At 49.4% G+C, this 26,926-nt stretch overlaps 1 protein-coding gene across 1 annotated transcript; it reads right to left on the reverse strand.

Annotated features, from left to right (window-relative positions):
- Positions 1-5,657: 5,657 nt before the first annotated feature.
- Positions 5,658-26,245, reverse strand: LOC119440171 (programmed cell death protein 6-like). Its single transcript, XM_049661401.1, has 3 exons — positions 26,178-26,245; positions 23,946-24,249; positions 5,658-5,944 (listed from the first exon to the last, which is right to left on the reverse strand). Exons 2-3 carry the CDS (start codon positions 24,212-24,214, stop codon positions 5,668-5,670), a joined length of 546 nt encoding a protein of 181 aa, XP_049517358.1. The 5' UTR covers positions 24,215-24,249; positions 26,178-26,245; the 3' UTR covers positions 5,658-5,667.
- Between the last annotated feature and the right edge of the window lie 681 nt (positions 26,246-26,926).

Below are 26,926 nucleotides of genomic sequence, written 5' to 3' on the forward strand. Positions count from 1 at the left end.
AGCCTATAGGGAAGAACGAGGAGGCGGCGCGTTGCTATCCGGTGCTCGGAAATCAACGCTTGTGGTAAACTTGCCTTTCAGTCGCCGCTTATAACAGAACGGATGCAACCACCACTAGAGGTGTGCGCCGTGTCGGTTTCGACCGGCGGCGGCGTGGTGGTCGTTTCTGGTTGGCGGCGTCGTCGGCGCGGCGCCGAGTATTTGATCGGCGGCGGCGCACTGCCATTTTTCGTTGGCGGCGGCGGCCCCGGCGGCGTGGGAACCGAAACCACAAATTTAAAGAGCTATTGCGCTACATCCTTCATTGCTAAACTGATTGAAATTATGGGCTTTTCATAATAAGGGCGGGGAGGACCGAATATAGAGGAGTTGAAAGTGAGAGAAACACAAAACGTTTTGATAATATTTTGCTTTTTAGCCCTCACATTTGGAAAAACGTTGAGCATATATCTGAAGGCGCGTAAAGTGTGTTTGTGCATTTCATCCCCCACGAATATGCGGAACCTTGCTTATATTTTGCGTCGTAGTCGCAATTATTTTCTGTTTTGCTATGCCTCGGTTTATATGAGATATCGTTCCATTGAGAAAATATTGAGTTCGTCTAGAATTGCTAAGACAGCACCGACGCACGTGACACTCTCTAGATATGTTATTCTTGCTTCCACTTGTCCTGAATGCTCTATCTAAAAATAAATAAAAATAGAACAGAATTCTTCTATGACCATCTATTGCTGGGTTCAACTCTTAAGCAGTCAACCAATCACCAGATGCTATAACACACATTCCCGACTGAACAGTAAGTGAAATCACTTGTTCTGAATATTAGTGATCCTTTGCTTAAGTAACTATTCTTATAACGGCCTTTTTCACGGAAGAAAAATGAATCAAAGTACTTTTTTTTGTTTTTGCTTCAGGTGAATAGTTTTTCAGCTGAGATATGTTATGATGCGGTTCAAAACAAATTTGCTCAATTTGATAACTCATCATCACCAGGTTGATTGAACCATGTGTGGATTAGTAGAAATTCAGGCATTGCTCGGATGCACAATTACTTCAGGGGAAAAAAAGTACCGCCGGGGTGGCTCAGTCAGCTAAGGCGTGGCGCTACTGAGCACGAGGTCGCGGGATGAAATCCCGGCCCCGGCGGCCGCATTTCGATGGAGGCGAAATACAAAAACGCCCGTGTGTTTGCGTTGTAGTGCACGTTAAAGAACCCCGAGTGGTCAAAATTAACCTGGAGCCCTCCACTACGGCGTGCCTCATAATCAGAACTGGTTTTGGCACGTAAAACCATAGAAAAAAAGAAGCAGAAAGAAGAAAAAAAGTTCTTTTTAACCTGTACGTCGAAACTATTTTATAGTTCAGTGCAGCTATCGGGGTCGTTGCACGTGATTTTTCATATGAATGTTCCAAAGAAGCAGCATCATGCAGTATACATGTAGAAATATTTTTATTTAGGAAACGAACAAACTGGGAACAAAACAATGATTGGATCGAACAATTTCCTTCAGAGGCAAGATTTGCAATGGCTGTAGTTATCATGAATACACAAGAGTACCCACGACTGTCAAGCCGTCATTCCGACGTTCTGAGGCCGCTGTTCCCGCTCGTGGCTCTTTATTGCGCTTTTGAAAGAGGAGTTTCGGAATCCCACGTTGCGCTGACTGGTGACGGCACGCATGCGCAGAAGCGCGGAGAGCAGGGTTGCTTTTGTTCGTATTGTGTTGCTTCATTGCTTCTCTACTTGACATGATTCTATGCCTGAGACAGGGAAAAGAATTAAACAAGACAACACAAATCTCCACCGAAGCTGGATTTACTTTTTAAAAAATCTTTATTCCTACCTAAATGGCGCGCCGATCGCGCCAAGAAAAATGTTGCAGTGGCTTAGCTCGGCTATGCCAGGATATACGTAGCGTTAGCAAAGGTTCAGCTGATTATTCTTAAGATTATTCTTAAGATAAGATTATTCTTATGAGTCAAGCTTCTCCGTTCTTCTGCGCTGCTGAGCAGCATTTGCGCTTTCCTTCTCCATGGTTATACCACACTGGCAAACGCCAGTCAGAAGCGCAGCGGCTCCAGCGCAGTGTCAGACGGCGACTGCACAGCGAGCGCGCGCCGGCGCCAGTGCGTCTACCACGGCTACGACGTCTCTCCTCTGGAATGCGCAGACCGGCGGCGGTGAGTCGCGCGCGGCGGCGGCGGAGTGCGCGAGAGGTGCCGGCTCCGGTGGCTCCGGTGCGCAAGCCGTGTGACATCACTGATCCTTGCGCATGCGCAGCACGGCTCTTGATGTGCCGCGTGAAACGGGCTTGGCTAGGCCAGTGTAGCTAACGCTACAAAAACGGCGGCGGCAACGCACACCTCTAACCACCACCCGGTGTGCTGCTGCGCGAGATGCCTGGATATTCTTACGCGTGCCACCCGGCTCGAGCGCAGATGGCACGCGAGAATCAGAGGCGAGAGATGAATTACGAAGCTGGAATGACAATGCAACGACCATCACGGCATCACGAACGGCATTCTGACATGAATGCCGGCATTCATGTCAGTTCAATTTCATGTTTTAAATCTGACACTCCATGACATTTATGAAATGACATGCATTTCATGACGTGATGGTCATGAATGACATAAACGACCTCACGATGACGTCGTGGTCATTTCTTAAACTGGATATGCATCAGAATATACGTATAGAGACATGCGTGCATCACATGACAAGAATGACATTCTCATGCATGTCTTATCTTTAATGTCATGTCATGCAATTCATGGCATTCATGTTGTGACAAGCATGCCATTGATTTGATGACATTTATGTAATGTAGTTCGTGTCAGTACGTGCACACATATCCCGTCATTCACATCCAGATATCGAGTTTAAGAAATGACCACGACATCATGATGCCATTCTTACCATTTATGTTATGCCATACATCCAATGATAAACATGTGATGTCATTGATTCATTGCAGGATACGCGCTTTTATGGCTTCTCATTCATATCAACAGGCACGTGACATGTCATGAAATACATGTAATTCATATCATGACAATTATGTCATCCATGTTAGGTCGCGCCGGAATTTCATTCATACCATTTATGCCACAGCATGTCATTGATGCCTCGACATGTATGTCATGCCGTCCCATGCGAATTCTGATATATATCCAGCTGAAGAAATGACCACGAGGGAATCACGGCGTAGATGGATAGATAGATAGATAGATAGATAGATAGATAGATAGATAGATAGATAGATAGATAGACTGAAAGCACCTGTAGTTCGCCAAGAATGCGTCGCATTAAAAAATTGTCGTAGCTTCACCCGAAAGGCGAAGCATCAATTGCGATAGCAACATAGTAGAGAGTTATACAAAGTAAGGATAGTAGTTTTATCAACTGTATAAACTTGGACATGCAGCAGCACCAGCAACGCGCAGAACTGTTGTCGACACCGTCGCCACTTTGCCCGGGTTCGCACTGAACGCGCGCGGCGTGGGTGTCTGTTGCAAGGGCCTCTGGGGGCGGCTCGCAGGTTTTTGACGATATCAGAACGGGAAACTCGTCGAGCAGCGTCGGAAGTCTTTACCACCTTCTCGCCTCGCAATATTTTATATAAATACGCATTTGGTTCCGCAGCTAAACGCCGCCTCCCCTTCCTACCTTCCGTCCCCCCACTGCCTTTCGCGCGACGGAAGTAGTCGCGTTTGATCTATATATATGGTGATTGTAAAGGACGAAAGAGACGCTTATTTCTGCAGCCCTTCAGGGAGCACGGCGCAGAGCGCGCGTTTGTTCTCCGCCTTGCGTTCGCTCCACGTGAAATCGCGCGTCCCTCGCGCCCTTTCACTCGCACATACAGCGTCCGGCGCGCACCGACGATTTCATTGCCGTTGACGTCACACGGAACCTCACGGCGTTGCCGACGGCAGAAATCCTCTTTGAGTGTCCATATAATCGCTGTCGAAATAAAACTAGCACGGGGTCACGCGCGCACAGGTAAACAAACACATCTCGGTCGATGACCGCGGAAACTCGTCGAAACGTTGGAGGGAGAAAGCGCGTTAGCGGCAGCGAGCAAACTGACCTTCGCGCTGGCTCTCGCTTAAACGCGAACTAAACGACGAAAGCACAGCGCATACGAAGGTACCCGCACTCGGCGCATGTACTTTGTACCCATCACAGATGGCTTTGAAGATGATGCCCCCGGGGGCGCACACTTCGGCAACATCGCAGATCGCCTTCAAGATAGGCGCCCGTGCGGCAGCTTCGTGAGCAGCAGCCGCAAGAGCAAAACGCTCTTGTGTATAACTCGGGTCACGGGGTACGTATACCAGGGTGTATGTGCCGCTCTTCAACCAACCTCTTTCACGTCAAGTTCGGTGACTATGTGCCAATTAGTTCGCGCCGCTCTGCAATTGCAAACAGTCCTTTAAAATGAATCCGCTGATTGGGGGGGATCTAACGCGTGTCCTATGTATTCCGACAAACTTGTCTGGTTGTTTTACACAGCGCCACGCGAGAACTTCGCGGCGGGGCCGCAGAATAACGCAGCGTGTTCATGGGAAGCGCGAGAGCGGAAACCGGATTCACACACGTATGCTTGATAACGCATCGTCTGCGGCGGCGCGGTGGTGTGTCGGTACAACGCTTCAATGATAATCGCATCAACGTCGACCTTCATCGCGAAATAGGTTCTTTAACCGTCTTTCCTCAACTTGGGTCACTGGTTAGTCCACGGTGCATTGAGTAGAGCATCGCGCTTCTGTGCTCAGGCCAGTGACCCACTTTGGCATCAAATAGATTCATTTAAGAGCGAATACATACCCAGTGACTGAATGTGGAATGGAAGAAGTTCTTAGAAGAATAGCGCATACCCATTGCCACATACAGATCTCTGGTGGCCCACCGGTTGATTTCCAACACGGTTATCTAACCACAGTATAGGCCGATGATGTGCATATTAGAACATGGACTACTCGTGACCCAAGTTGATGGGAAAACGGTTAGAAAGATAGAAACATAAAAAAATATGCAATGCTAATCTCATTAAAGTCGACGATTACAACAGTAAATTTCAGCGTATCGATTGGGCGGAAGAACAAAGCAAACCAAGTTTGAACCTCTTCAGTACAAGGAAAAGGAAACATGGACGAGGCTGGCGTCAGCATTGGCGCTCATTTGTCGTCTCGGTTGGCTGTTTGTTTTTGTAACAATGAGTAGATTCGCCCAGCAGCCGATCTTGTTAAGACTGCGAGTTGGTGCAGCTGTGTTTTATTGCTTTAAATTTGCAATAAATCAGCGCGTTGGAAACAAGATAGTGGCCTGCCTGCTTAAATCTGTACGTCCTTGCACCGATGTTCGACTCTTCTATCATGAAGGTCTTCTTTAGTTTGTAATAAAGCGGGCTCTTACGATGTTTCTCACAGTACGCCAGTGCTTATTAGTGCCTTCATAGAGCGCCAGAGTGCGTTATGTTAACCTTTTAGTTTTTTGTCTATCTTGTATCGTTTAAGTATGCGCGTGTACTGTTTGATGAGGAACAAGCATTGAAACTTATCCCGTTTTTGAAAACGATACTGCTCTTGTTTTTCGAGAACGAAGCTCCCCGCGCGCAATTTTTGTTTATTGCAGCCAGGTCGTGAAATGCTACGGCGAGGTCACTTGCACATCTGAAAGGTCGTACAATGGAAATCGTCTAAGGTGACCTTGGCCGTTCCCGTCTTGTTCGGGTCGAAATTTTTGAACTCCTCCGTGGCGTTGTGCATGATGACGCACATGCGAACGAAATCTTCCAACATGATCTTGTTGTCGCCTTGCTGATCGAAGCGACGAATCATCATGTGGCACAGCCCGAGCGAAACCTGGTGGCCCAGGTTGCCGAAGACCGTCTGCAGATCCGCCTTGTCCAGGCGGCCACAGTTGGCGCGATCAACCCTGCGATTGACGGTATAGATTAGAATTCGATTGAATTCTGGGGTTTTACGTGCCAAAAGCACGCTTTGACTATGAGGCACGCAGTAGCGGGGGACTCCGGTTTGATTTTGTCCCCCAGCAGGTCTTTAACGAGCCCCCAATGCACTGGAGACGGGCGTTCTTGAATTTCGCCCCCACCGAAATGCGGCCTCCGCGGACGCGATTTCATCCTGCGACGTCGTGCTTACCAGCGCGCCACCATAGCCCCTAAGCCGCCGTGGCGGGTGATTGGTTTTACCGGTAATCGTAAGAGGCTACCGCGTGGAGTATGTCGGCAACTATATGGCGCCGAACACTGGCATCTATCTGGATAATTAACATTACCTGTAGATTGCAAGAACATTACTGCCAAGCCATGTGCAAAAAAAAGTTTTATTACGAATATAAATATGTTAAAGTTTTGTGAGTTTGTTGACGCAGCGCACTTCCGAAAGAAGATGTTCGCACAAACATGAATGTTTGTGTGCGTACACAGATCTTTTTATGTTTGTATGGTGAATGTGTCCATCATTCATCTTTTTGTGAACGTCTTTTTTTTTTCAAATGCGCTGCTTCACGAAAATCGTGGATCACCAATTAACGCATCAGTACCATTAACAAAGCTCTGTGATATGATCACGTGCGTAGAACAGCGCATACGCAATCTTATAGGTACCGATGCTGCTGAACAAATACACGTCTGAGCACGCCGTCTTATTTTCGTCTCCAATTTTCTGCAGCAATGTGACAGCGAAGTCAAATTGATGCTGCCAGACTTTTTCGCCTCAGCTCATGCGGGATACGCATACATCCAATGACGTGCATATGCCTGCAATTGTGGGTTAATGAAACATTAACGCGCCTATGTAGGACGTCTTCCGCGGATACAAAAACGTAATATTCTTTCCTGTGACATCTGAGTCCCTATACGAAAGCATTTTTTCCCTCTTGATTGACGTTTTGGCCACCTTGATTTGCTCGCAAATAGGCACATTAAGTTCCGTCGTAGTGACGGACGCTTATAGGCAGGCCGGCAGACTACGTACTTCAGTAGGGTGAAACGGATTGCTGGGCGAACTTGTGCCCCTTAAACTATAGCTAATGCACGCCACCGTGTCGCCGCGCCGGCGCTCGCCGCCTAAAGTTCGTCAGGAAAGTTCGCTCCATGTGGGTCCGCCTTAACTCGGCAGTGCCAATGAGAATACTGGCAGCACAGTCGGGGATCGTCGTACCGATTAATCCTTCCCGGGTCTGTCGACAATTTATTGATGCGCCAATGCATCAATGTAATGCTGCTTCCGCACAATGAGATGAGATGGCGCCCGTTTATTTAGCAGTATCACTAGTGCGTGATAGAGGTGAAGTATTCTGACACAACGAGCGTATCTCGCAGTGAAAGAAAGCAGCAATAACACTGATAACTCGGTGTACGTGATCACCGACCCATACTCGAAGATTAAGCCTACATGGGGACATATTACACGGTTAACTTTTGCCGCATCATTCACAAGGAGCCTGTATCCTGAGTATAATTACACTTGCGATGAATAGGAGTTAGAACCCGAGAAAGGAGACAAACAATGAAGACAGAGAAGGCTTAACGCATAATAATTGTTGTGTTTAATTTAAATCTAGCAATAATCATAAAAACGGAAATGAATACGGACAATCGCAACTTGCCGCACGAGGGAAGCCGAACCCGCATCGTGCGGATTCCGCGCCTTCGCTGTAGAGCTGTAACTAACAAAATTCAAGCCCCTCTAACCATCTCATTCCATTCGCTCATGGTGAATATAAGTATGTATTTACTGTCTGTAAAACATGAAGGTATTAACATAACTGCCAGTAACAATTATTGGCATGATGTATGCAAAGAAAAGCAAAACGTATTGTACAAGTGGTTGCACTGCGCGAATAGCACAATTGTTCGCTCTGACATCTGTTGGCTGAGAATACTTGTTTCATTACATTCTTAAATGTAAGGTCCTGTGGTGTCAACTGCGGTATCAATCACTTTATAATAAGATGTAGTTACTAAAGCCGCTAATTTCCCCGGAATAATTGTCATCAATGTCTATGGAGATACAACCTAGCTATGTTCCCACACAGTGAGAAAAAAAAACGGGCAAGCTTGCACTCGGTGGCGCAAAGCTTAGGCACAGCGAAACTTACTGGCTGCTACTGCTAGGTATTAACTTGGTTGCCTGCTAGGCCTTAACTCGGTTTAACTTCACTACGCATGTAGGAAGGTATTCTCGAGCGATCATTTTCGGAGGTACCTTCGCTTTCGCGACATTTCGCGTGACTAGCGCTGGACGCGTCGGCGCCTGCGAGCGACAGCGCTCTTCGCATGCCACGAACGCAGGCAGTCTAACCAAGTTTGGTACAGTGCCAAGAACGCTGCTGCTTGCTGACGCCGACCGCGTTGGAGGCTAGCCGCCCGATATCAATCGGCCAGCTTCGCTGTGGCTTCAGCTTTTCGCGGCCTAGTGCAAGCTTTCGCCTTTTTTCTCCTGGTGTCTGTAGTGGACCGATTAAAGTTGTTTCACTCACTCACTCCTGCCTCAGCGCGCCGCGGAGAGAAGAGAGGCGGGGGTCGGGAAGGCAGGGAGCTGGCGAGGAGGAGACTGCGTGCATGCGCTCGCGGCATCCTCCTCCTCCTCCCGGTTGCCATGGCTACGGCGCGGCAGTTTCTTGGCACGCACCACAAATTACGGCTGGCATTCTAAATTACGGCTGTCTAAAGTCGGCAACAGCTTCTCTGTACATCCACTTTCACAGGGTGGAATGATTTGATTGATTAAACAATTTTTTTAGCAACAACAACTTAGAAATGGAGGCGGATGTTTTAGAGGTGAAGCTCCTTAGGGTCGAGCCTTGTCCGTCGTCGCGCCGTCGTAGCTACGCTAGTACTCGCCGCTGCCGCTAGAGGCGCAGCTGTGCGCTCTCTCTTTCTCTCTCGTTACCGACGCACCCTCTCTCTCTCTCGTTCGTCGCTAGGGGCGCTGCGGTGCACGAGGGCGTTCGTTTCTCTTTTTCTCTCGTTCCCGACGAGCGCGCTATCTCTCTCTCTCTCTCTCTCTCGTCCGTAGCTATGGGCGCTGCGGTGCACAAGGGCGTTAGTTCCCGACGCGCGCTCTCTCTCTCATCCGTAGCTAGGGGCGCTGCGGTGCACAAGGCTGCTTTACAAGGGTGGTCATTACAAGGGTGACCTTATCTGAGTCCCTATGAGTCCTGCTCGCCACATCGTCGGCGGCCCCCAGCGCTGGGATGCTTAAGCTCCAAAATGGAGGATATGCAACAACCTCCCCCGGATGAGCGAACTATTATTGAGCTCATTGCTCCACAATCTCTAAGCGATACAGCAGCTATATCGGTCGCTTCACCTCTGGTCCCCCACTTAATATCAATTTGCAGGACCGCACCCTGCCGTCTCAATCCTTAAATGTTTCCTTAACCCTGGCTGTCTCCCACATGTGGCGTTTCAAGCGGTCTTCCCTCAGGAGCACCAAAGCGTATTTCTTCAGATCACTCGATGTCGTTGGTCGGCACATATGTGCCGATCTGAGCTCCAATAAGTACTCTTTCCGCCACCGTCTCCAGAAACCATCGGCCACGGCAGTCCGGTACTTCCAGCGTCGTGAGAGATGCATGCCACAGCGAGGAATTTCGTCCGGCGGTCTGTGTGGAGGAAGAGTCATCAACTTTCTTCCTACAAGGAAGTGCGCCGTTGACAGTAGTTCTGGCTCTTGAGCATCATCATACATGAAAGTCAAAGGGCATGAGTTGATCACGGCCTCCACCTCATAAAGAACGGTGGTCAGCTCGTCGAAACTCAAGCTGTTTCGACCTAACACCTTTCGCAATGCTACTTTCACAGATCGCACCATCCGCTTCCAGAATCCGCCCCACCAAGCTGCCCGTTCAACAATAAACTTCCATCTGATCTGGTTTCCGGCGAAGTATGGCTGTAATTCCTCGACTTGCAACAGCATGAACATGGCCTTTAGATCCCTGGCTGCCCGCTTGAATGTGAGCGCGTTGTCCGAATACACCGTCGAGCAGATTCCACGGCGTGTCACAAAGCGTTTAATGGACAAGAGGAAGGCTGTAGCCGACATGTCGCTGACGAGCTCAAGGTGGACGGCACGTGTCACAGCACGGGTGAAAATAGCGATGTAGCATTTTTTGCTGTCGCGTGACTGTTGACAAATGAAGGGCCCTGCAAAATCGATGCCAATGATGTCGAACGGGTTTCCTTTTGTCACTCTGTCAGCTGGAAGTGGTGCAACTGGTTCCGTAGCTGGAGGGAAACTTTGTGACAGACGAGGCAGTGCTTGGTAACTTTCTTTATGGCCTGACGTCCTCTGATAATCTAATATGATTCTCGCAGCTGTATCGCGTACGCCCGTGTGCAGCATTCTCAAGTGTTCCTTGCGTGTGAGTAGTGACGTGAGGGGATGATTGCCAGGAAGAACGATGGGATGCTTAGTCTCTTCGCTGTTATCACTGATTTGCAAGCGTCCACCAACTCGCATGAGGCCGTCTTTGTCGAAGTACGGTTTGAAAGGCAAAACAGGAGAGCTCTTGTGCAGCGGTCTTCGATTCTTCACGTTTGAAATGTCGTCGCTGACCGCATCTCCTTGAGCCTTAGCCAACCAGTATCTTTCGGCGCCGATTACTTCTTCAGCTCGTAATGGGCCGATCGTCTTTTCCCCTTTGTTGTGGCAGTTGTCGACAAAGCGGCGTACCCACGCGGTTACTCGCACTACTCTGCTGAATAAACTATAATTCTCAAGATTGAGAATTTCCATGGATGGCGATGATACTGTGGGCATCACCGTAATCTTTCGCTCTTCCATTTGGCACTCCGCAACCTTCGAGCTCGGCTCACTTATTATTGGCCAATGCGTGTCTTCCTCCTGAAGCCAATGCGGTCCTCTCCACCACAATTCGCTTTCCCGCAGAGCTGATGTTTCCTTGTCAATTTGTTCACTCACTCCTATCCGCATCACGCCAGCTGCCGAGGAGCAGGCTCCTGGTGACTTCCTTGTGCCGACATAGCCCTGGCCTGTCCATACGAATACACTCTCCACTGCCGTCAATCTGGAGATGACACGCTTAGTGGATCCCGTGACAATTTCCCAGTAATGATCAGCGCCTATCAAAAGGTCAATATTTTCACTTTCGCCGCCCTGCGATGCGTCTGCGTCTTCGAAGTGAAATCTTGAAAGTCGAAGTAGAACCTAATTTTAAGGAGTAGCTATGAAACGGCACAGATGCAAGGAACTTGCAGCGCTTCCACTCGCACCCCTTTTCCGTCGTACTGGCTTCTGAGCCACAGTTACACACGACGCGTTTCTTTGCGCGTTATAGCTGACTGGTCACCAAAGGCAAATATTTTAAGCTCCTCTTCTCCAAGCACCTTTGACTGCACCTTTTCGGATAGGTTGTGATGGATGAAGGTTCGCTGACTGCCACCATCGAGGAGAAGCCCGACAAGTGTACGTTCATGTGGACCCTCTGTCCAAGCACGCGCTGTCTGTAGGAGAAACTGCTGCTCTCCAGTGCACATCAGGTTATCTCCCGTGCCTAATGAGGACTTCAACACCGTGGCTTGCTCAATCACCGGTGACGAAGATGCGTCCCCTTCATCAGTGTTGCGGTGTCAGGGTCAGGGTGAGGGTCGCACATTGTTGTTAGGTGTCTGCCGTTGCAATGCGCACACCTGAGCCACTTAGCGTGCGCACTTGTAGTGCACCGGAAACACAGATTTTCACGCTTCAGCACCTCTCTCCTATCCGCCACAGACATCTTTGGGTTAACAATTGCCGGTCTCATGGCCGTTCGAAATACAAAATAGACATTCTGTGCTCTCATTAATCGTGGTGCACAGTGCCGCAGCACTAGGCATGTTCGCCGCTTTAATGTTGCTGTTGCGCATTTCCTTTACCAATTCGGCACTGTTGCCTCTCGGTACTTCGGCCCGCTGTATGATCTCCCGCGTCACAAGCTCTTTTCTCAAAAAACGCAGGAGCACCTCCAGCTGACTTCCCTCGTTCATAGCCTCGTTTTTTGTTGGTATTCCAGACGGAGGTCGGCAGGAACCGCTTTCTTTATTACGGTCAGTAACAACGTTCCATAAGTACCGACACTCACGCCTAAAGGAGTGAGGCTGCGTACACATGTCTCTACTTCGTCGACGAGGCTGCGCAGTTGGCCGAGATTCCGCGAGTCACGCACTGGATTGATGTTAAGTAGCCGTGACATGTGGTCTTCTATTATTACTCCCTTTCTGCCGAACCTCTCCTTTAATAGCGAGAAAGAAACTTCGTAGTTGCCTTCCGACAAGTTAAGTCCTGCTACCGCAGCAGCCGCTTTTCCTGTCAAGTAGCTGTTGAGGTACTTGAATTTGCCTACGTTTGAGAGATTCTGGTTAGCGTTGTCGACTCAAACTGACTCCAGAACCCTTGCCACTCTCGAAGCTCTCCATTGAATTTTTTAATTTCGAGCTTTGGCAGCTTTACGTTGGGGCGTATTTGCGAATTGTTAGCGCTAGATTCTCTTTGACCTGAGTAGTTTGGTGTGCGATCCAATAAAGCATTTGTGCTGCTAAATTCGTGTAGCATGCGTTGTACCTTTGTTCTCGCCATGCTGATCTTTTCTCTGTACATTTCGGAGCATGCAACTTCCTCTTCGAAAGCTTCATCCTCAACGCCTTTTTTCTATTTCCCGATCTAGCTCTTTCAGCGAGTCCTCTTTAAAAGAAAGACGATTGATCTCTTCTTCCAGCTCACCAATTGATGCGTTGCCGTCCATAGTGGATACTTCGTTGAGCAGCTTGGTTGTAGATGTTCGTACCACGGCCCTTCGCTTGATTCTGTCGATATCCATCTTTTGACGTCCCTATTCGCGGATTTCGGAACCAAAATGTTGTAGAATAAGAGACGGATACTATTTAACTTATGGAAAAACGACAGACGGCCGTTCGTTTTGAACGCATCAAGAAGACTGATTTATTCTGACCAGAAGGTAGGGAAAAGGGAGAGAGTAGAGAGAAAGGGAAAATCACAATTGACTGTGCCAAACAGGCTTTCTTTCACCCCGCACGTGCAAGCAACCCAAACCTGAAGGGCACCACCGCACCGCCGGTCGCTGTTCGTAGAACGCGCTCGCCAGCAATTTGCACGCAGTTTATCGGTGTCAAGTGTCCGGCGCTCCTGCCCCAGCGACCTCAGCAGTGTCCTTTTAGGTGGCGGAGTATTCCTCCCCACATCGTCGGCGGCCTCCAGCGCTGGGATGCTTTGGCTCCAAAATGGAGGATATTAGAACACTCCCCATAATTCATGGTGGCACAAAGTTCCCACTGCCAGCGGTAAACGGACCGCAGCAAGTCCATTGGTCAACCTAATGAGCCAACTCGATGGCGCGTCTGTGTGGCTGTTATTTCACATGCACACTGGTAGCACGGTGTTCTTGTCCTTTCGATAAGCCTTTATCAAGAACGTGTAAATAAAGGCCGCGCGAGGCTAATAATTCATCTTGTGCAGTAATTGAGCGCGCTAACTGTGACCGGAGCCTCGTATTCAGAAATGAACCTTGACTTCCTGCCCGTGCTTGACTTGATTTAAGTGACGCCTGTCGTGAACGCACCGAAGGAAACGCGCTGAGCGTCTTGGGCACGTTCAGGCGAAGCGGCATCTTTCAAGCGTGGGCTTCAAGTTTAGGCATTTCTGAATACGGGGGTTAGAGACGGTGGGCTTAAGCAGCATTTTAACTCGGCGCAGTTGCCGTGACTTCATTCTAACTCGTTCGTCGCTTTGATGCGCCGAGAGGGCGCTGCGGTCGCCGAGGTCTGTGGACGTGCTCCTATCGGCTCCGTCATCTTCACATGATTCCGCAGCGATTTCTATCCAATTTCGCCGAAGTTCTTGCACCAAGAGTTTCGTGAAGTTCCAAGGAAACCGTGGATACCCGATTTGGAGGTAGGGCACCATTTTTGACGAATCTACGAGAACTTTTCTACCGCGTCCACGCCGCTACCGAACTGACCCTAGGCGTGCACACCAGACGCTAGGCTCAGCCGACGCGTTCGCCGCGCGCCGGTCGGAACGCGAGAGCTCGGCGAGACGCCACCCGCCCTTCGCGCCGGGCGCGACACGGAGAGAATGGCGACTTCTACCGAAGAAATGGATAGCTCTGCGGAGGAGTTACCAGCAACTCCGACTACTTCAGCAATACCTAATGAGCAAGAGGACAAGACTGGCTGGAAAGTGGTGATCAGCCGGAAAACGAAGAAGAAGGAACGCGCCGAAACAACTGCGCCACAGCAAGCACAACATACAAGCGGCGGGCAGGTGAGCTCTTCTCGCACGCCTCCTAACATTATGAACCGGGTGATTAGAGCCTCACGCATGCCACCCCTACCGCAAGACAACATCAAGATAGTGCTTCGCCCAAAGGGCGGCTTGAACATACAAAAGATCGGACCGACCTCAGTGAGTAAAGCCCTCATGGCAGCAGTAGAACTTAATCCAGAGCAGACCACGGAGGACATTATATGTCCCAATATTACGCAGAATATCATGGTGGCGAGCACGCCCTTTCGAGAAAATGCAGACAAGTATGCGGACGTAAGGGCTATCCGAATAGCCGGAAAAGAGTACGCAGTCAGCGCTTACGAAACTGCCCCAAGTGACACCTGCAAGGGGGTAATCAGATACATCGACACTGCCGACGATCACAGGACGATTGAAAGAAACATCGTGAATGACCGCAACCCCTTGGCACTAGCGGCGAAAAGAATAAAGAACTCAGGATCAGTGATCATTGTGTTTGATGGACTTCGCGTCCCAAACTTCGTAAGATATGGACCAACACTGGTACCCTGCTCCTTTATCGCAAACAAGTGGACATATGCTACGTATGCGGCAAACTCGGACATCGTGCGGACGTTTGCCCCGAGCCGGACTCCACCGAATGCAGGGGCTGTGGACTTCCTAACCCCACCTCATCCCATGTGTGCGATCCGAAATGCAAGCTGTGCGGGGGCTTGCACGCGACAGCGGACAAGGTGTGTAAGAACCGCTATCTCATTCCATACGTAGTACGCGCACGACGACAACGAGCACGACTGGAGCAACAAGAGAAGGCACAGCTAGTCGAAGAAGAAAAGCAACACGCGGAACGAGGCCGATCTACGTCGAAGACGCCGGGACGCAGCCGCTCACGCTCTCGATCGAGGAGCCACACACCTGCGAGGGCAAGCAGGAGTCGTTCAAGGTCACAGGTGCGATTCGGTGGAAAGAACAACGGAGGCGACGGCACGTGGGCAGACAAAGTCAGAGGAGCTACGACGACCACGCCAAAGGAAAGTGAGTCCCGCAACCCAGATAAAGAGCGGATAGCTATGTTAGAACAGGAACTAAGAGAGCTAAAAGCCGCTTATACTAAGCTAACACTCGAATTAACTGAAATACGTAAAGCGAACATCAGTAGGCCAACGCGCACTCCCGGACCACCAACCGACATCGAAACTCCCCAGCCAGTTGAGATTGCGAGACAGGGAGAACAACGCGAAGAATGCCCGCCTCCTAAGAAGCGAGCTGTAACGCAACCGCGAATGGCCGTGCGATCAGACGTGAAGGACGCCATGGACGCCATGAGCGAGAACATGAGGCTCATGCACGAGAGCATGGTGCGAATGAACGAGAAAATGGACATATTTAGCACGCGAGTTCAGAAAATGGAAATGTATCTAAACAACACTGTAGTACCGTCCCTGGAGAGGATGAGTTCACAACACGTCGGTGCGCAAGGCCCACCACATGACGGTTTCACTGCAAGTGAAGGGGGCTACAACAGCCAACATGGCAATGACAAATAAGACACGAAATCTCCGCATCTGGCAATGGAACTGCAGGGGGATCGCCTCAAAAAAGGTGGTCCTCCTGCAGATGGTCAAATCAGAAACCGAGAAGCCACACGTCATCTTGCTACAAGAAACACTCATAACTGAACTGGCCCTTACGGGATATAAAGCCGAAGCCCACAGAAACGAGCAAGGCAGAGGCGTCGCTATTCTGATTGGAAAGAAGATCCCGTACATTCGGCATGAAATCCGCAACACAGCCTGCTATCTAGAACACCTCACGATCGAGATCATACCAAATGACCACGTAGGGAACAAGGAAAGCATTTTTCTCACTAATCTGTACAGCAGCCCTAAGGACACGAGGCAAGCATTCAGAGGCATACTGGGCAAGATCGCGCGCCTCGCCAAAGATAGTCCGCTGATTGTAGGTGGGGATTTTAACGCCCCACACCAGGCGTGGGGCTACGCGTATCCCTCTAGCAAGGGAGATCGTCTTCACACGACAGCCTCCGATCTCGACTTCACGCTGATCACAGACCCAGAAACCCCAACTAGATGTGGCACTTCCACATGTCGAGACTACAACACCGGACCTCACTTTCGTCCGGGGCGTAGAGAAATGTGCCTGGCACAACTCGGGCATAGACCTTGGCAGTGACCACTATATTCTCCGAATTGATGCAGAGCTACCGGGAAAGAAGCAAAGGGAGTACAAACTAATCGATTGGGACAAATTTCGTGCAATACGGACGCAGCCATCCAACTCAACAGGAGCAAACACGAAGCATACGATAACTAGTTGGACCAAACAGCTCAAAGCAGACATCGTAGCCTCGGAACGAACGATTACGACGGACGCTAAGGTAGAGACAATGGACAGTCGGCTAGCGAATCTACTCGAAGCCAAACAATCCATACTAGCCAGGTGGAAGGGTCAACGTTTCAACAGAAGACTACGAAGGAAACTCGCCGAACTCAACAAGACCATTGAAGAATACTGCGTGGTTCTCTCCCGACAACAATGGGACGAAGTCTGTAACTCCCTCAACGGGCAAATACGCAAAGGGAGTGGGTGGAGGCTCATAAAACACCTCCTCGACGAAAACGGAACAAAGTCCAAAACTATGCAACGGATCAGGCTAAGCAAATTAGTACACCACGCGAAGCAAAGCAGTACTGCCGAAGCACTTATAGAAGACCTTGCCAAACGGTACTTACCGCTTAAATCGGGGCAATCTCGTAGCTTACAAAGGAAGAACTACGACGGTGTCCCAAACACGGAGCTAGATGCGGACTTCACAGAAAGCGAAGTACGCTTCGCAATTCACAACCTGAACAGTAACTCTGCAGCAGGCCCCGATGGTATCACAAATCGGACTCTCCGAAATTTAGACGACACATCGGTCATGTTCTTAACGCAACAAATCAACGAAGCCTGGAAAACCGGCCATCTACCTGCAGAGTGGAAGCATGCCAACACGGTCCTCATCCCAAAACCGGGCAAGCCGCTGGGGCTACCAAACCTGAGGCCGATCTCACTAACGTCATGCCTTGGAAAGCTAGCCGAACACGTCATCCTGAACCGACTATCGGAATACGTAGAGGAAAAGGAGTACTTCCCCTACAATATGATCGGCTATAGGCCGGGTCTCTCAACGCAAGACGCTATGCTAAGAATCAAGAAAACTCTGCTGGATCGCCCCACACGAGACACCAAGGCGCTACTAGGACTTGACGTGGAGCAAGCTTTTGACAACATCCAACATCAAGCCATTCTCAAAGCCATATCTGAACACAATCTCGGAACACGTTTCTACCGCTACGTCAAGGCGTTTCTGGAGGATCGAACGGCCACTCTCCGGATAGGCGAGCACATCTCGGAGATCTTTGAACTGGGCGATAAGGGAACACCGCAAGGCTCGGTACTTTCGCCATTCTTATTTAACTTGGCGATGACAAAGCTCTCTCGCGCACTGGGTGAAATTGCCGACGTGGAGCACACCATATACGCAGACGATGTCACCATCTGGAGCACTGGTGGCAGTGATGCGGAATTAGAATCTCGCATGCAAGAAGCCATCTCGGTTACTGAAGCCCATCTCACCCCAATGGGACTTCGCTGCTCTTCCAGAAAATCCGAGCTACTCATCTACCATCCCCCAAGACCAGGGCGCCCGTCCAACGACTGGCGCAGACACCACACTCCATGCATTGAGTTACACGACAGGGACGGAAATCGCATACATACGGTTGACAAAATACGAATCCTAGGACTAATAATCCAAAGTAACGGCTCCAACTGGGTGATGCTGGACAGCATCAAGATCAAGATTGCGAACGCGATCCGAATGTTTCGGCGCATCATGAATAGGCACAGGGGACTGAGCGAGGACAACGCCATTAGAATGGTCCACGCTTTTGTACTCTGTCACATCACATACGTGGCTGCGATGCTCAACTGGAAAAAAGAACACCGGAAAAGGCTCGAAGTACACATACGACGAGCTTTCAAGATAGCGTTGGGGCTCCCCGATAATGCCTCCACTGATCTACTCTTACAGCTAGGAGTGCACAATACCCTTGCCGAAATCATCGAGGCTCAGCACACGGCACAGATCGCACGCCTATCAGGCACCAAAGCGGGCAGAGAGATTCTCGTCAAGCTCAGCCTGAACACCATAGCGGAAAGGGACAACGTCTTGCAGTTACCTAAAGTCATGCGAGAAGCAATTAAAGTGCTCCCCTTCCCAAGAAACGTACACCCGATCCACAATCAAGGAAGAAGACTCGCCCGCGCCAGAGCACTCGCGGCAGACGCGACAAGGTTTCCCGACCAGACAGCTTTCGTCGATGCTGCGTACATACCGGGAAAGCACGCCTACTCGGTAGCAGTAATCGACGGACACGGGCGAACGCGCAACTCACTCACGCTTTACACTAAGAAGCCAGATGTAGCCGAACAAGCAGCGATAGCACTAGCGCTCAAAGACTCGAGCTTCACAACTGTATACAGCGACTCTAGAGCAGCCACTCGAGCTTTCGCCAAGGGTGGGATAGACAAGACGACGCTACGAATCTTAGGCGGAAGTATTATCACCGATCACTCGATCATTTGGTTCCCGGCACACATGGGCAGCTTAGGGGGCGGTCTGCGGAATCTCAACGAGATCGCACACGAGGCGGCGCGAGGACTCATCGACCGCGTCCCTCCAGTTTCCCCCGCTACCCCGCATATCGAGTACAGGGATCAATTATTCACTTACAACGAGCTCACTAAACACTTTTATCTAAGCAGACGAGAGTTCCCCCTCCCGGATAAGAAATTAACGCGCAGCCAATCAGTCACACTACGCTTGCTCCAAACGAACTCATACCCCAACCCCTGGCGCATGAAGCACATCGACCCAGACTACGACGGACAACATGTGTGTGAACATTGCAGTGAACGTGTTGACTTGAACCATATGCTGTGTGGTTGTGCATCAAGTGACGATTACGCCAAGAACAAGGAACATTGGGACATAGTGCTAAAAAGTGCTTCACTACACGACCAACTTCGGGCTGTCCAGAAGGCCCGCGAGGCGGCGGAGAGCTTCGGGCTCTCTGTGCCGACGTGGGAGGTGCCCTCTACACCTGGCGCCTAGCCAAGTGTCCTTCAGGACCCCTTCTTTGGGAAATAAAGTTTTACCACCACCACCACCATGCGCCGACTCGTGTCCTCGTATCCTTGCTCGGTGCCGCCGTAACGGCTGCTACTATGAGAAGATGGCCCGCAGAGTCACCGATTCCCCGTAGCAAATGTCACTACCGTGGACTGTTAATTATGCTGGCATGCAAATAATTCCTTTGCTACGCAAACACATTTGATCATCTAACTACGTGGTACATTGCGATAAGCACTTAATTGTTTCTGCATGTTCTAACCCTGCTTTTTCGAAGTATTCAAATAAAAATTACCACCACCCATTCAACTCTGTGAAGATGGTCGAACAGCGAAGCTATGTTAGCCGGCCTGCCGCGTCAGGCCGGCTGCAATGGGAGCGAGCGTGCGAGCCGTAGTTGCAGTCGCGGTTGCTTGGCTGGCCCTAACGGCGGTACTGGTGCGGGATGGGACGCGTCTGCGTCCACGCGCGACGGCGTTCCTAGCACGTTCCTCATGATTTTTCTAGAACGTTCCCAATCAAGAGTCCTTGACCAAAGCTCCGTATATACAACCAACACTAACGCGAACTCGTCTCACACCCCACTCCTCTGTTGACCTACTTTTTATTGCGATAGCAATTATATGGACACTCAAAAGCAGATTTCTGCCGTCGGCATCGCCGTCGCCGTGAGGTTCCGTATGACGTCAATGGAGATGAAATCGTCGCCGCGCGCCGAACGCTGTATGTGCGAGTGAAAGGGCGCGAGGGACGCGCGCTTTCACGGGGAGTCAACGCACGGCGGAGAACAAACGCGCGTTCTGCTCTGTGCTCCCTTAAGCTGCAGAAGTAGGCGTCTCTTTCCTCCTCTACAATCACCATATATGCAGAGCAAACGTGCCTTCTTCCGACGCACGAAAGGCCGTGGGGGTGAGGGGGAGGGAAGGGAGGCGACGTTTAGCTGCGGCACCAAGTGCCTATTTATATCAGAGGCTCTGGCAACAATCACTAACGCCGCACGCATTTTGAGCGAACGCGGGCAAAACGCCGACCGCGTCGACAACAGTTCTGCGTGTTGCCGCTGCTGCTGCATGTCCAAGTTTATACAGCTGATAAAGCTGCTATCATTACTCCGTATAGCTCTCTTCAAATTTGCTATCGCAATTGATGTTTCACCTTTCAGGTGAAACTGCGACAACTTTTTCCTACACCGCCATTGATTGGCGTGCCTCGCGCTCTACCTCTCCAACGCGAGTATTGGACGGTCAAGTACCCTCCCCGTTCTTCTTTTCATCTGCACCCTCACACAGCCGTCTCACAGGGGGAAAGGGGTCAACCAATCCCTTTCCCCATGTTGAGCTCTTCTTTTCCTCTCCTCTCCCGCTAGGTCGCGTGGCGTCTTTTTAGCGAAGTCCGACAACGACCGCACAGGGTCCGCATGAACAGCTTCCTTGAAAAAAAAAAATAGACCACCATCCGCCCCCCAGCCCCCCTGGAAAAATAAGATGAACTTGGCTGCCACCAAACGCTAATTTGTTATGATTGAGAAAATAATAAGTAGCCGCTCCCTTGTCGAGGAAATGGCGGTAAGCGAAGCCTGTCGTAGGTTGCTTCGGGGGTCCTGGGAACGAATTGCACTGACGAGTACCACGTTGTGCTCTAACCACAACCGGTCACACGCAGACAAAGAGAGCAACTAGTACCCGTTAATATAATCTTCATCAGAGTCCATGCAATTGTTCGACCTTTTCACCCACTGTTCGAAGCAACTCAGGAACTCCTCAAGCTTAGTGCTGGTGCAATGACCTCTGCAATGTTGCCGTCGCCTGGTGCATAGTGCAAATATCCTTCTTTATTAGATTTTATTCTTTTAAATTCAATAGTGATGTGGAAATATTCGCAATTTGAAATACGATTCTAATTATCTTTGCTATTCAATTCGCATTGCTTTCGAGAACTCACTATTCCAAGTTGTCGAATATTTTGTTTAGTTTCTACAGGGAGCAAGAGTGATCCTAATTGAGACTCTTCTGAATGACCTGGCGCAGAACAGCCGCAGTTGTCGCGCAAATAATCCAGTTTCTGAGCAAACAAATGAAAGACGTCAATTATGTACAATGGCTTCCAGCCATGTAGTAAGCACGTCTCGTCTTAGGCAAAACTACGCATTCGCTGTCTCGATTTAGACAATATCAAGAGTGTTTGGATTCCTTCAAAACGATGTGCGATGCTTTTGTATTGCGCTCAGCTCCTTTAACGAGCATTACACTCTACTACATGCACCTGGGCCATGCTGTTCAATTTTGCTTCAAAATATTCGTTGTCATTGTGCAGCAGATGTGATAGTACTTGCCTTCGTTTCTCATTGACAAGTTTCTCAATTGACCAGACATCCACTCGTTAACGGAATTGAATGTATAAAAGAATATAGACAAGCGTTTCGTTGTCAAAGAGACTACAATAAACTTTCGTTCTAATGTTTCTTTTTCTGTTGATCGCGAATATTCTACATTCGAAGCTCGCTTACCTCGAATAGTTATATTCGGTTCGATTCGAAAATTTCGCTATTCGAATGGCCCTAAAATTAACAAAAAATACACAGCTGAATTCACCTCACGATGATTGCCGATAGTAATGCGACTGCATTTCGTGCTATGTACCAACACACCGTACTTCTGAAGCCACGTTTATTTAATATCTGTAGTGCTCATTCGAAGGCTTCCTTTGCTTTGGCTATATGCGACATACATTGGCAACGTCCCATTTTGCTACGGCACTCGGTTTCCAAGGTCTCATATGAGAATGGCGGCAGAATGACGACTGTATTACGCCGACGCCGTGACGAAAACGGAGTGACGAAGAAGACACGTTGTCTATGGAATGACAACGCTAATACGATGCAACGGTACGACGAAAATGACATGACGATTCTAAAATGACTGGCGATGACAGCTAGGCGACGACGACATAACAACGACGAATGACGACGAGTGCATAACTACGACGGCGTAACGACCACGATGTGACCACAACCAGATGGCGAAGTTGGAATGATGACAATAGCACGACTACGACGGTGAGATAACGATTGGTCGCCGGCGTAGCAATGATGACGATGGCATTGCAATGGTTGCGTAATTAAGACTGAATGACGACAGTATGATTTTGATGGAACGATGAAGAACGAATGGACGTCGATGAAACGATGTCAGCGTGACTACAACAGGAAGAACGACAAGGGTGTGATGACTGCGTGACGACGAAGGCGTGACGACGAGGGCATGACGAGAGTCGAAGCACGATGCCTTAATGACGACGATGCAATGACCACGGCGGCAACGCGTCAACGACCACACACTTAGTGGCCCAAGCTTGTTCACAACTTGGGCCACTGGGTCGACGTAAGAAGATAGATAGATAGATAGATAGATAGATAGATGGATAGAAAATAGCTGAAATAGCTCAAATAGGCAAACAGTGCTAATCGCACTAAAGATCATAGGGAGCTCTGTATGATGAAGAGGATGAGCGTGAACGCCTGGCCGTTCCTTAGAGACTAAATACGATGTCACAGACAAAGCAGTGTGACCTCGGGTACTGTAGTGATGGAGGAACCAACCAGCCGCATTCCACTCTTTTACATGTTGATTTTGCATATTATCCTCCAGTCTAGGGGTGGTGACAGAATTGTGAGTGTTAGGTACTGTATACCAAACGCGACGCCTTGCGTGTAACGCGTCCACCCATTTTGCAAGACATGCTCAATTCCAGTTCCGAATCAATACGTCAGTAAATCTCTTTAGGACCGCACAAAACTACACGAACATCATTTGTGGCATATGACCCAGCGCCAATTCGCAAGAGCATCTTCTCCGAACTTCTTCGCACACGCTGTCATAGCTGTTTTGTTGCTCGTGCGTCGTGCTTACCCCCTTCCCATGAAATATTTGAGTGAGATGCTCAGCTACATAGACTTGGCGACACCCCGACGTCAAACGAGCTTGGTTTACATGCTACACTCGAGTGACAGCATCACATTCGATTGGCCCACCCACTCCTTCGGTTGCACTTCCTCCGGTACGAGCCCGCGTAACAAAATACAATAAAAAAAAAGCTGACGAGGTCATATATCGTGTGCTGTTGTCAGGATCGGTAAGCCAAGTCACCATCATTGATTACGCAGTGTATATAATCGACACTGTTTTTATAACACTGCGGTTTAGGATGCAGTTTAATACTATTGTCTCGGAGAGCATATTGTATGTAGCTGGATCGGGCCCACGGAACGGGAAACACGGAACGTCAAACGCCGGAGAGGTATACGAACGCAAGCTTCGCCCCAAAATTCTACGGCGATGTCCTTAGAGGCGCCAGAACTTGGCGCTCCTGAGTGAAATTTATCCTGCAAGATTATTTCTGGGTCCCGCACCTATGAGAGTGGAGGATGGTGTCTGCGTACTTCACTCACTTCTTGAAGCCATTGACCCACTCTGTGATGTAAGACCAGAGGGTGCAGAACTGGTCGAAGTTAATCTTGTTGCTGAACTCGCGGTCGAAAATTTTGACCATGAGCAGCACGAGCTCCTCGGAGAACGGCTTCCAGGTGCCGCTCGCGAGCGCCCGCTGCAACTCGGACACGTTGATGAAGCCCGTGCGGTCGCGGTCCATCGACTCGAACACCGACGTCAGGAAGGCTTTGTCCCGGATAGGGGCCTGTGCGCTGGGTTTGCCAGCCATGGCCACGCCGTCACCGGGCTGGTGTTCCTGCGGTGCTGAGAGCGCATATACGAGAACCAAGACTCATTACCGACGCCTCCTTTCGTGGAGACATTGCTGAAGGTCTACTTGGTGCATGGCGCTTCACAACAAATGTATGGCCTTTTCTTGTCCCTTTAGTGCGCTCTACTTATCACTCGATTGACTTCGTGGCGCTCAATACACGGGTAAAGAGAAACCATCATGCGTATTGTATCTTTGACATACTTCCGGCGCGGTGTCACAGGGCGCTGGATCATGCGGTTCACTCTGCGCGGTGACCGTGCTGTATTGCAAGCAAAACTGTAGCGTATGTGGTTCCCTGCGAAAGCATATACACCACGTCAGAGTCTTGAGCATTACGCAACGAAACAGCCAATTCGCTAACCCATTGACTGACCCCTTGCCTTTAGCACTGGGTGAGGCAGGGACCTTTCCGCATATATAAGAATGTGGCGAGTAATGCACATTAGGGAGGCTATGACACTAGCTGATTGCGGCGTCTTAACAGTGAAGCTGAACTCCTAGACATATAGAAGTCTTTGTGAGTGCTGTCGACGCCACTCACATTATATGAAGCGCGCACTGCGTTTCCAAGCACGAAGCAGGAAATACCAAGCGTCACATGAGTATACCAGGCTGTAAAAGTAATACAACCTTATTAAAGTAAAGCCAGTTTAAATATTTTTTCCGCATCCTCAGTGACGGATTTAATCCGAGTAATAGTGTATGAAGGAAAAAACTTTTTTTTGTTTCTCCTCGACGTAAACGAAATCTAGCTTTGAGCATTCAAACTACGCTTATATTGCCGGCCGTCATTCCTGCTAACGAATGTTCTGTAGTCAACAAAAATCAAACGGGGTGAAGAGTGCAGGTGGATTTTCACGTTACATGGGCTATTCCGCAGCGGTGAGTAGCAAGTCTTCTCAGTTGAGAGTTTGTTACAATCGGGCTGTGGCGACATGCAACCGAACCACCAATGTTATTCTGTGTTAGATTAAAATCATTTCGCAGTCAGGCATGCTGCGCGCATTTTCGCACGCCCCTGCTTTTGAATGCTGTTGTAGGTTAACGCTATTGTACAGAGTCACGCCGACACAATGCCTTTTAGGTCAAGGGCAGCCGCTGATTCACTTCTATTCCGTATTTTTGTGCAGGAACACAGAAAGCTGTGCGCTAAGTGAGATAGTTCCTGTTAAATTAGAATTGTGTACCCGAGAATACTAGAAAATTGCGAAGTGACCACTCGCGTTGCGATTCCCATTGTTGTACACTGATCTCTGGGGCAGCTATCGCGCTCCTGTTGCTCTTGCGTGTAACGCGAGGAAAGTAGTCTTTTTTCTTCTCTCTCTGTTACTCTCTCTCTTTAGGCGTGCCAACCTGTGCAATACCAAAAGAAAGGGCGCGCCGCTTGCTCTTTGAGTTGTGTTCTTGCTACTTACACCATCGCGATTTTTGTAAGACGCTATAGCCGTGCGCAGCGGAGCGAGGAATGCGACATCATCAGGTTCGTTTCTGAGTTTCGAGAAGTGCATCCGCTCACAGGGTACTATCCTAAAGTGATACCCGCGTTGCCTTTCGCGCAATATGCTGAAGCGAACAGCTCCCGCGAGGCTGTGCTTGCATTGCGGTGCTCTTAACCGCTCAGCTTCTGCATATTGCTACGTTATACAAGTTTGACACACTTGACATGAAGTGGGTACCTATGGTGGTTATTTGGCGATGCCGGTACGAGGATGGAGTGCGATTATTTGATCACTTCAAGGAGGGTTACAAATATCTAATTCCAGGTACCTATATATGTAAAACATGTGTTGTAAACAAACATCTCACGCAGCATTTTATGTAGCGCTAATCATGCTGCTCTCGACAGGCAGACACTTTGTGACTACAGGCAAACACTCGGTATGTTAGCGATAGCCTCCTACATGCACTGTCAGCTCACCGGTTCAGGTTGTCGTGGCGTGCATGGACCTAGCAACCCAGAAGCAGCAAGCCGCTCGATGCGGCGGGGACATTGTTCTTCCTCTTCTTCTTCTCCCCCATTTCCGTACAGCACATACTCAGATCGGAGGCCTGTAGGAACCGCCACACGGGCCAGTCAAATGAAGGTATACGTAGTAATTAGAAGGGTATTTGCGTAAACTTGGTCAACCAGGTTGTGTTCATCGGTCACCTGCCGAGCCTGCCGTTCTATAGCCGCTGCGCTTGTAGATAGGCTCCCTGTTTCATGACGTGCGGGGCGGTGGTGATGATACTGCTCCGAAGTTCGTGTGTACATAACTTGCTTGTACGTAACAAATTACATGTAAATAATTAGTCTTAACCAGTGAAAATTTTTTGGTAGTTTTGTTATGAAATGATTGCTTTGTTTACTCAGGAACCCCCGATGTAAATCAATTACATTTTCAAGTAATCAAATATATGTAAAATCTTTACGAAAAAGCTGAAACAGGTGATGCATTTTGAGCACTTAAATTTGACGTAAACTAGTGTCCGAAGGAAGTAAAACAAGCATACACAGGTGTCCTCCTTCCCGTACTCAGCGTCCTGCGTCTACGCTTCGATCACTTGAACACTGCAGGCTCGCAGATTTCTACAGCTCTCTTGGAAGTCCGACCCCTGAGCTTTCCTCTTAAAATAAATTCTCCTGTCTATCTCCCTCCTGCCTTTAAGTGGCCTTCATAGGCGGTG

This window comes from Dermacentor silvarum, chromosome 2, assembly GCF_013339745.2.
Source record: "Dermacentor silvarum isolate Dsil-2018 chromosome 2, BIME_Dsil_1.4, whole genome shotgun sequence".
Taxonomy (NCBI): Eukaryota; Metazoa; Arthropoda; class Arachnida; order Ixodida; family Ixodidae; genus Dermacentor; species Dermacentor silvarum.